The sequence below is a fragment of the Hemibagrus wyckioides genome, linkage group LG12 (assembly GCF_019097595.1).
Source record: "Hemibagrus wyckioides isolate EC202008001 linkage group LG12, SWU_Hwy_1.0, whole genome shotgun sequence".
In the NCBI taxonomy this organism is placed as follows: domain Eukaryota; kingdom Metazoa; phylum Chordata; class Actinopteri; order Siluriformes; family Bagridae; genus Hemibagrus; species Hemibagrus wyckioides.
This window is the reverse complement of record NC_080721.1, coordinates 5,568,550-5,578,893: the sequence shown is the minus strand read 5'-3', so window position 1 is coordinate 5,578,893 and position 10,344 is coordinate 5,568,550. Positions and strand designations below refer to the sequence as shown.

The following is a 10,344-nucleotide window of genomic DNA, read 5'->3' as shown; positions in this document are numbered from 1 at the left end:
ACTTGTCTGATGTGTAGTAGCAGTAACGCTAAAGCAACTGTCTCCTTTCAGCCAGCTTGGCCTGTGTGCTTGCAGCTGCTTAGAAATACGTGGCATTTTCATCCGTTTTATTCTTTCGCAAATTAAAACAAAAGGGAAATTTCAACTGATATAAAACATCCTTATAAACATGTTTCTATCTAAACTATGATTTTCTTTTGTTGTTGTTGTTGTTGTTGTTGTTGTCACGTACACATGTGACAAGATCCCGGAACGTTTGTGCTCATCTTTAATGCCACCCGGTTGTACTTGCACGCGGGACCAAATTCCTGCATCGTTGCACGCGCGTAAGCTAGCTAAATAATACGGCTAGCTAAGGGATCAGTGTTTTCTGATCAAGTCCGATTATTTTTTTTGCTGTTTTCTTTTAAAACAGATATCGCGATCATGGAGCCGATTTTAGAGCAGCAGCGTCGCTACCATGAGGAGCTGGAGAGATTAATGGACGTCAAAACAAAGGAGATGCTACACAAGAAAACCACGGTACTGTATATGTGTTTCCGAGCTAGCCGGCTAATGTAGCTAATAGAAATGGAGTCCTTTCTGTTAGTATGTAGGACTGCAGACACTCGGGCGAGCTTTTATTACTACACTTGTGGAGATTACTAAGATTGTGGACTGTGAATTGCTTTTTTTGTGAAACATTTAGATAAACCGTATCGAGATCAGAACCGACAGTTTTGGGCCAAACGTTTGTGGACGCCTTTATGCAAGTTAGAAGCCCATAGGTGTGTAGCAGGTCTCTGTATAACTCTGTAGCATTATAATTTCACTTTCACTGGAACTATGAGCCCCAAATCCCTGTTCCAGTATATAATAATTCAATTCAATTTTATTTGTATAGCATTTTTATCAATGGACTTTGTCTCAAAGCACCATAGTGCAAAAAGTCCTAGATGTTAGACAAGATCATCCCTAGTGAGCAAGCCTGAGGCGCCTGAGGCGACTGTGGCGAGGAAAAACTCCCTTAGATGGAAGAGAAAGAATCCTTGAGAGGAACCAGACTCAGAAGGGAACCTCACCCTCATTGGGGTGACACCGGAGAGTGTGATTATCCTTTCTACACTCATGTCCAGTGAGTTGCAGTTGTGTGATGCAGATACAGCATATGTTGTTGTGTGTATTAATTAGGAGGTTGTTGTCATCCTCAAAGTCCACATAGGTTTGGCATCGTAGCTATGAATATCCAAATCCTCAAGATGCAGCTGGAGCTGGTCCATTTCTGGATGCCTCAGGATCCTCTCAGCGTTAGCCTCTTTTCACTGAAGGTCTACTGGAGCTGGCACGATCTCTAGAGGCCTCGGGATGGGTAGGCAAAGGGAAACGAGTAGAAAGGAATTAGCCTAGCTGCTGTTCATAATATTAGCTGGCATCAGATGATGATGTGCATTTAATCAGATGTACTGGAGCACAAGGTTATGGGATGTGTAATGTCCCTGTGCACAAAGCACAGAGCTTCATGTGTTAAGGTTGGAGTGGATGAACTGGAGTGTCCTGCTCAGAGCCCTGACTCTGACACAACCCCACCGAACTTCAGGATGAACTGGAACACTCACTGAACCCCAGTCCTCCTCACTCTTACAACATCAGTGTCTGATCTCACTAATGCTCTTGTAGCTGAATGATCAGTAATCTATAGTGGAGGTCAGCAAACGGAGACTAAATCTGGAAAGAGATGTTCAGAAAACACAAAAGTGATGTAGTCAGGTGTCCACTGAAAAGCTTGGCCGTGTTGTGTCCCACAGACGTGGTGTCACAGTGACCTATGTATTGTATAAGAGGAAGGAGGATTATAGTGTAAAAAATAGCAATGACCTTTCGGATGATTTACTATGTTTATCGTTTCCATTATTCCAGGACTTATTTGTGTATATGTGTGTTTATTTCAGTTGCGTGACCAGATTAATTCAGATCATCGTACACGAGCCATGTTGGATGTAAGTATCTATCTATCTATCTATCTATCTATCTATCTATCTATCTATCTATCTATCTATAAGAAGTCTGACTGTTTTATTCTGTTCTTTCCTTATATAGAGGTACATGGAAGTGAGTGCAAACCTTAGAGATGGATATGAGGACAAGGATGGGTACGAGTCTATTCCCCCCCCCCCTTCCATCTCTCACAAATATGGCAGTAAATGGATTAGTTATGCTTAATCATCTTTGCTAGCACTGCATTAACGCTATGTTTCTTTTCCAGGTTGAGAAAGGAAGAGCTGAGCGCCATATCCGGGCCAAACGAGTTCGCCGAATTCTATAACCGGCTGAAACAGATTAAGGAATTCCACAGGAAACATCCGAACGAGGTACAGAGCCTTCACTCACTTCTGCATCTGAGGTGAATCTCAGAGAACGTAGCTCTCACACACACTTTCTCCTCCACACAGATCTGTGTCCCCATGTCGGTGGAGTTTGAGGAGCTGATGAAGGCTAGGGAGAACCTCAGCGAGGAAGCACAGAGTAAGTCACAGCTGCCTTTAAATGCCTTTATATGCTTTTGGAGATGATTTGTTTATCTTTATTACTCTGTCTTGGACAGATCTGGTAGAGTTCACCGATGAGGAGGGATACGGCCGCTATCTAGACCTCCACGACTGCTATCTGAAGTACATCAACCTGAAAGGAGCAGAGGTATGCCTCCAGCTCATTCTCTCTCCCTTTTTTTTTTTGTAAACAAGATGGATTTTGTTTTATTTTGGCTGACTTCACGTCATGCTTTGCTTTCAGAAACTGGAATACGTCTCCTATTTGTCATCCTTCGATCAGCTCTTCGATATCTCCAAAGACAGGAAGAACGCTGAGTATAAAAGGTGTGTCACTGAGTACGAGAGTAATCGTTCCTGTTTTTTTATTTTTTTAGTGTAAGGAATAAAAACAAAGTGAGGCATGCTGGTACAGGAAAGTAATCCAAGGTATCCTGACACTTGGCACATGAAAATGGATTACTTTTGCAATCACTGCACACTGTAAAGCTATATATATTCCTGTTAGACAATTTCATTAGTAAACAACAAATCTAATATTTTTAACTCTTTATTATTACACTTAGTGAGGAATCTGCTTACTGTCTTCGACTTGTTATTGCAGTGGTTTCCTTTTTTATTTATTTATTTTTTCTTTTTTTTGAGTGCTTTTAACAATGAACAGTGTCACAAAGCAGCGTTATAGAATTATATACATTTAAAATATATATATAAATGAAATCTTGAGAGTAACCAGTGTTATAAATCCTTTGTGTGCAGTTGTGTAACTAGAAAATAGAAAAAATATTTTGATAGACAGACAGACAGATAGATAGGTAGATAGATAGATAGATAGACTTTATTCCTTCCAATGGGAAATTTGCAGTCCACAGCACAGGTAATAAGTAGAAGTAGAAATAAAAAAAGATAGGAATATAACAAAAAATACTTAATAATGAATGAATTTAAGGGTACAAAATATAACAAAAAAAACTAACAGAATAATATATATATATAAAACCAACAAATAAGTAACAGAATAAAAGATATATATATATATATATGTATATGTATGTGTGTGTATATGTATATATAAATAACCTAAAATAAAATAAATGTAACAGAAATACTAACTAAAAACAGAGATTTAAAGGTATGTCAGAGAAGTAATGTGAAAAAACAAGAATTTTGATAATAATAATAAGAAGAAACCTGAAGCCATCTCTCATGAACACTGAAAGATCTGTCATGGCTGAAAGCATGTTAATTACTGACACCGGAGACTCCTTCCTCAAGTGTCATCTTTTACTGTGTTAAATAACATTTTATAATTTTAACATAATTAAGGTATAATACAAATATTAGTATTAATATAGATGCCTTCTGACCAATCAGATTTGAGAATTCAGCACAGACTGATGTATATGAATAGTATTTTGATGATTTTAGGCTCTGAAGCACATTTCCACCAGAATATTCTATTAGTGACGATGTGCTGGTCTGTGCAGGTATCTGGAGATGCTGCTGGATTACCTGCAGGGTTACACAGACCGAGTGAAGCCTCTGCTGGATCAGAACGATCTGTACGGGAAAGTGCTGAAGGACTTCGAGAAGAAGTGGGAGAACGGCACCTTTCCTGGCTGGCCGGTGCGTCTCAGTTGGACACCATGAAACCACATCTGTGGAATTGGACCATTTCAGATATATTGTGCACACATTCATGTTCAGTTTAAGGCTGTTAAAAATATATATATATTTTTTTTTTTTGTTAAATTAACTGAATATAAATAAACTCCTGTAGTAATTTCTAGTTCTCAAACTTTTTTTTTGTGAGATTGATGCATCTGACCTGTGTGTGTGTTACAGAAAGAGGCTAGCAGTGCCCTGACCCACGCTGGTGCTCATCTGGACTTGTCTGCTTTCTCCTCCTGGGAGGTAAATGTCATTCTCACACAGTCATTTCTGTCACATCCTTTATTTCATTCATTTTTTATATATATATATATATATATATATATATATATATATATATATATATATATATATATATATATATACACACACACTAGTGAAAATTCCAAGAATAGCAAGTGATTTAATAAACCAGTAGCTGGAGACGTCTGGGATATTTCATTACCAGTTCATGTGATTGATTACAGGAGTTGGCATCACTGGGTCTGGACAGGTTAAAGTCTGCTCTCATGGCTCTGGGATTAAAGTGCGGGGGGTAAGTTTCTGTGTGTCTTGTGAATCTGGTGATTTATACAAACTCTGTGTATAACATGATTTCTGTGTCTTTAGCACACTGGAGGAACGAGCACAGAGACTGTTCAGCACTAAAGGGAAATCTCTGGAGTCACTGGATCCTTCTCTGTTCGCCAAAAACCCTAAAGCCAAGGGACCAAAGAAGTAGGCCATTCATTTATTTTCCCCCGAAATGCACCAGTGTTTTAGCTTGATTCATGGTACACAACAATCCTCCTTTCACAGAGACACAGAACGGAACAAGGAGATTGGCTTCCTGGAGGCCCAGATTTATGAATACGTGGAGATTTTGGGGGTACGTGATCTCCAACAACGTTTCGTCATTTTTTTTGCTCGGAAAGGACGGCCGTTTTCTGCTGTTTCTCATGCATAATTTGGTCAGCATGCACTTTTGGAGTAGTCTAATGTCTCGCTTTCACTGCTTGGTCTTGCAGGAGCAGAGGCAGCTGACGCACGAGAACGTCCAGAGGAAGCAGGCGAGGACGGGCGAGGAGCGCGAAGAGGACGACGAAGAGCAGCCCAGCGAGAGCGAGAGTGAAGACGAGGACAACGAGATCATTTACAATCCCAAAAACCTGCCGCTGGGCTGGGACGGCAAGGTGAGTACAGAGCCCAGCAATAAGGCGGAAGTTGTTCTGGGAAGTTCATATCTAGCACTAAAATAAATCCTACATCCTGTTGCCTTCAGTTTTCTTTTAAAAATGTATCTCAAGGATAAGGATTATAGCTAAATGTAGTGTAATAGCACTGTTACACTGTGCTCACTTACACTTTTATAGTTGCTGGGCAATCAAACCACAGAACTGGCCAAACACCGGAGCTTTTACTGGCCGCTAAAGAATTTCTCATCGTTCTAAACTGACCAGTATCTGTGTCAGGATCATCTGATTGACCTGTGCTGCTTGTGGATGTGCAAACAAAGCTAATAGAATTAGATATGTGTTTAGATGTGTTGTGGTTTTATAATCCCTGCTCATACTGATTCTCTCTCTTTAGCCCATTCCATACTGGCTCTACAAGCTTCACGGCCTGAACATCAACTACAACTGTGAAATCTGTGGGAACTACACATACAGAGGACCCAAAGCCTTCCAGAGACACTTTGCAGTGAGTGCTTACTTCCCGTCTTACCTTCACCGAAGCAGCTTCTCAGTTTAAAGGTCAACTAGCTACGGTGATATAGTAGCTTTAGTGTTGAAGCATCGTAATATCACTGCATCATTCCTTCTAGTTTAGAGTCATTCATAAATCTTATAAAAACCTGCTGACCAATCAGAAGTGAGAACAGTCCTGGTTTAATTTAGCTGCAAATGAAATTCACCGAAGCCGCCGTTGTGTAATCTGAGACGTTACAGTTACAGCGCAGTAATGTTTCCAAGACATTCCAGCTTACATTGAAGAATAAATCATTTCTTTCTCTCCCAGGAATGGAGACATGCACATGGAATGCGCTGCTTGGGCATCCCCAACACCGCCCACTTCGCCAACGTCACCCAGATCGAGGACGCCGTGTCTCGTGAGTACTACTAACTGTTTAAAATACACCGATCAGCCATAACATTATGACCAGTGACGGGTGCCGTGGATAACGCTGATTATCTCCTCATCATGGCACCTGTAAGTGGGTGGGATATATTAGGCAGCAGGTGAACGTTTTGTCCTCAAAGTTGATGTTAGAAGCAGGAAAAATGGACAAGTGTAAGGTTTCGAGCGAGTTTGACGAAGGGTCAAATTGTCATGGCTAGCATCTCCAAAACTGCAGCTCTTGTGGGGTGTTCCTGGTCTGCAGTGGTCAGTATCTATCAAAAGTGCTCTAAGGATGGAACAGTGGTGAACCGGTGACAGGGTCATGGGCGGCCAAGGCGCATGCACGTGGGGAGTGAAGGCTGGACCGTGTGATCCGATCCAACAGACGAGCTACTGTTGCTCAAACTGCTGAAGAATTTCTGATAGAAAGGTGTCAAAATACACAGTGCAGGACGAGTCAGGGCCATTTTGGCGGCAAAATGGGGACCCACACAATATTAGGCATAATGTTATGCCTGGTCAGTGTATAATGCCGGTGTCATTGATGAGGCTTTGTTTAAAGGGTGTGTGTTACACCCTGTTACATGGTTTAAATTGATCACTGTGTATAGATTTAAAAAATTGTATATCTACAGGCCTTCTGAATAGAATTGGTTAACCCTAGAAGTGAAAAGGAAGAAAATCGACTATGGTGTAGAAACATCGCAGATATTTTAACACCTGATGTCTGATTACAAACTGAAATGATTAAGCTTATGTCTGTTTCGCTACATCACACACTGTGCAAAAGCCTGATCTTCACTGTAGGAGGAAATCTCACTTAGCTAGAATGCTTTAGGCAATCTGACCCGGTGATTCAATTCACATTTGCCGGACATCACTAACCCTGACCTCCAACAGACCATCACACACATGTACAGTTACACTTATTTCGTAAGCAATCAATACATGCATGCTTAACGATATGCCAGAATGCGCACTTCATAAAGATTCCTGTTTTTTCTTTGTCCCTTGTGTATTTTAAATAGTTTGGTCAAAGCTGAAGTCACAGAAGGCGTTAGAGAGGTGGCAGCCGGACACAGAGGTGAGTTAATCTCAGACATCTACTAATCACAAAATGGCTGATGGCTGCTTCAGACATAACCAACCCCTTTATACTTCATATCTTTTCTCTCTCTCAGGAGGAGTATGAAGACTCCAGTGGAAACGTGGTCAACAAGAAGACCTACGAGGATCTGAAGAGGCAGGGGCTGCTGTAGATCAGCACATAAAGGCACCGTTTCAGAAAGACCCACACATGAGTACAACCTTGAGGATCTCTCATGATCATGCTATTTTTTTTTTCCCCCTCAAACTGTTCGTATGTATCTTTTGAAAATACATTTGTATGTTTTTATTATTAGAATATTGTCCATTGTGCATTCTGTAAAAAATGAGAAAGGTATTCATTTCGTTATTGAATAAATCTTAGAACCTTTTGCCAGTGTTTCATTGTTTTTGCTAAAATATCTGCGATCTGTAAATCATTTCCTGTCCTGTTGGGTTAGCATTAGGGTAGGGAATGTTATCAGCTAATCAGGCAGAACCCATTTTCGATTATTTGGATTAATCAGGAAGTGCCTTCTTCTTCCCTGATTGCTGGACCTTGCTTTGTGCACTGGTGTACAGTCGTGTTGGAACAGGAAGGGGTCATCCCCAAACTGTTCCCACAAAGTTTGGGAGCATGAAATTGTCCAAAATGTCTTGGTATGATGCTGAAACATTAAGAGTTCCTTTCACTGGAGCTAAGGGGCCGAGACGAACCCCTGAAAACAACCCCTGAATTCAGTGATTTGGAGGGGTGTCCCAAAATTGTTGGCAATATAGTGTGTGACATGCAGGCCACAAAGACTATTAATTAAACTAAATAAACTAACTAATTAACTAAATTAATCTGACTATTAATTCTATTCATGTGTGACTTTAATCGAATAAGACTCTCTTATTCCACTAGGGGGCAAAACAGAGCAAAAAAAACCCTAACAGCATGTGCTAACGTAATTTGTCATTAGCATGCTAAACATTTTATCCTGTAATCAACTAATTTATGTGAAGTTGTGATGTTTGCATTGAAAATATACTTTTTTCAGATAATGAACACATTTAAGAGGAGTTGCTGATGTATTAGTGGTCTACTAAACTGAAAATTTTGATCTGGTCCACATGACCTTATATAGTGTACCAGTTCTTAACCAAAAGGGTAACAGAGGGGTTGAGGGGAAAACTACACCGATCAGGCATAACATTATGACCTCCTGCCTAATATTGTGTTGGTCCCTCTTTTGCTCCTGAAACAGCCCTGACCCGTCATGCACTGTGTATTCTGACCCCTTTCTATCAGAACCAGAATTAACTTCTTTAGCAATTTGATCAACAGAAGCTCGTCTGTTGGATCGGATCACATGGGTCATCCTTCGCTCCCCATGTGCATCAATGAGCCTTGACCGTCCATGACCCTGTCGCCGGTTCACCACTGTTCCTTTCTTGGACCACTTTTGATAGATACTGACCACTGCAGACCGGGAACACTCCACAAGAGCTGCAGTTTTGGAAATGCTCTGATCCAGTGGTCTAGCCATCACAATCTGGCCCTTCGTCAAACTCGCTCAAATCCTTACGCTTGTCCATTTTTCCTGCTTCTAACATCAACTTTGAGGACAAAATGTTCACTTGCTGCCTAATATATCCCACCCACTAACAGGTGCCATGATGAGGAGAGCATCAGTCTTATTCACGTCACCTGTCACTGGTCATAATGTTATGCCTGATCGGTGTATTATTTTAAACAAGTGTATAAAATACTCTTACTGGCTCCGCCTACCGGTGGTGATGTATCTAACTATCCGCTGATTGGTAAACGTCACCCGGGCTTAGCAATTGGCGGTTTATAGTCATCATAGCTGGACTGCTGGAGTGCAAGTAAAGGTAGTTTGCGTATTTTCCTCAGCCGCGACTGGACCACCTCACACCTCCTATCCAAACCCACTGAGTGAGTAATGCTAAAGTTATTATTATATTATGCTCCTTATCCTTCCAGGGGGTTTAGAAAAGGTTAAGAAGCGCTAACGTGTAACGTGGCCTTTTAGCTAGAGTGAGTGTTGATGATCAAAAGCTATTTAGAAGCCAATATTTGTAAAGTTTTAGGAGACGGGAGGAAACTCTGAGGAAATCATAGAAGACATGCAGAGAGTAACATTTGAAGCAAGGAACCTGGAGCTGAAATACTAAATGCACTATTAATGATTTATGACTGTGTGTTAAGTTTCTGAGCGAAACTGCCAACTCCTCAACACACACACACACACACACATATAGAGCAGACAGCTTGGTTTATAGTTCTGCGTCTTGGTTATGCAATAAAGTGGATGAGCTTTCAGCACTCCTTTGTGCGTTGGCTTTGCTGCACTGAAACTGCTGACAGAAGCTGCAATCTTTCACACAGCCATGCCAGCTCAGGAAGAATGTACCGCAACTCAGCATGATGAATAACTACGTGGATAAATTCGATCATATTTTCACTGCATCTAGGAAGCGCGCTATGACGTTAAGCAGGGATATATTGGGGAGTCATAAAATAATGTTCGGCAATGATTCGATTCGGACAATTAACCTAGGTCCTAGGTGTTGGTTTTAATTCTTTATTTATGAATCCGTTGAGTCACATTCAGGTTACAAGGAAATATGAGCTCACACTCTTTCCGCAGAGTAAAACATGTTTGAATCAGAGCTCCCTAATAAAAGTTGGTGAGTTTGAGCTTATAAAATCCTAACGGTGCCTAAGGTTAGCCCGAGGAAATGTCATAAATATTCAGACAGAGGTCAGAGGGAACAATAAACCTTGTTCATCAAACCATGCCGAATACAAAACAGAAGAGTCTATAGGATTTGTGCTAAACAATTTCCAATCCTTCATCAGTTCCAATCACAATAACCACTGCTCTTTCTCCTTACTAAATTGTTCAGCCCACTTCTTAGTGATCTCCAGGTAAAGATCAGGCTCGTGAGGCTT

General features: G+C 40.9%; 2 protein-coding genes across 2 annotated transcripts in view; one reads left to right on the top strand and one right to left on the bottom strand.

The window, feature by feature from the left end:
• The first annotated feature begins 289 nt into the window (after positions 1 to 289).
• Positions 290 to 7,774, top strand: sf3a3 (splicing factor 3a, subunit 3). Its single transcript, XM_058404597.1, has 17 exons — positions 290 to 522; positions 1,929 to 1,976; positions 2,077 to 2,129; positions 2,243 to 2,348; positions 2,430 to 2,502; positions 2,582 to 2,673; positions 2,770 to 2,852; positions 4,013 to 4,151; positions 4,371 to 4,439; positions 4,664 to 4,731; positions 4,806 to 4,913; positions 4,995 to 5,064; positions 5,204 to 5,368; positions 5,766 to 5,876; positions 6,195 to 6,285; positions 7,325 to 7,380; positions 7,478 to 7,774. Exons 1-17 carry the CDS (start codon positions 427 to 429, stop codon positions 7,553 to 7,555), a joined length of 1,506 nt encoding a protein of 501 aa, XP_058260580.1. The 5' UTR covers positions 290 to 426; the 3' UTR covers positions 7,556 to 7,774.
• A 2,127-nt stretch (positions 7,775 to 9,901) lies between these two features.
• Positions 9,902 to 10,344, bottom strand: part of maneal (mannosidase endo-alpha like) — a 9,941-nt gene continuing 9,498 nt past the window's right edge. The window contains exon 4 of the mRNA XM_058404599.1: positions 9,902 to 10,344. This exon is cut by the window's right edge and continues 550 nt beyond it. Within this exon, the coding sequence (XP_058260582.1) occupies positions 10,258 to 10,344 (87 nt within the window). The 3' untranslated portion in view covers positions 9,902 to 10,257.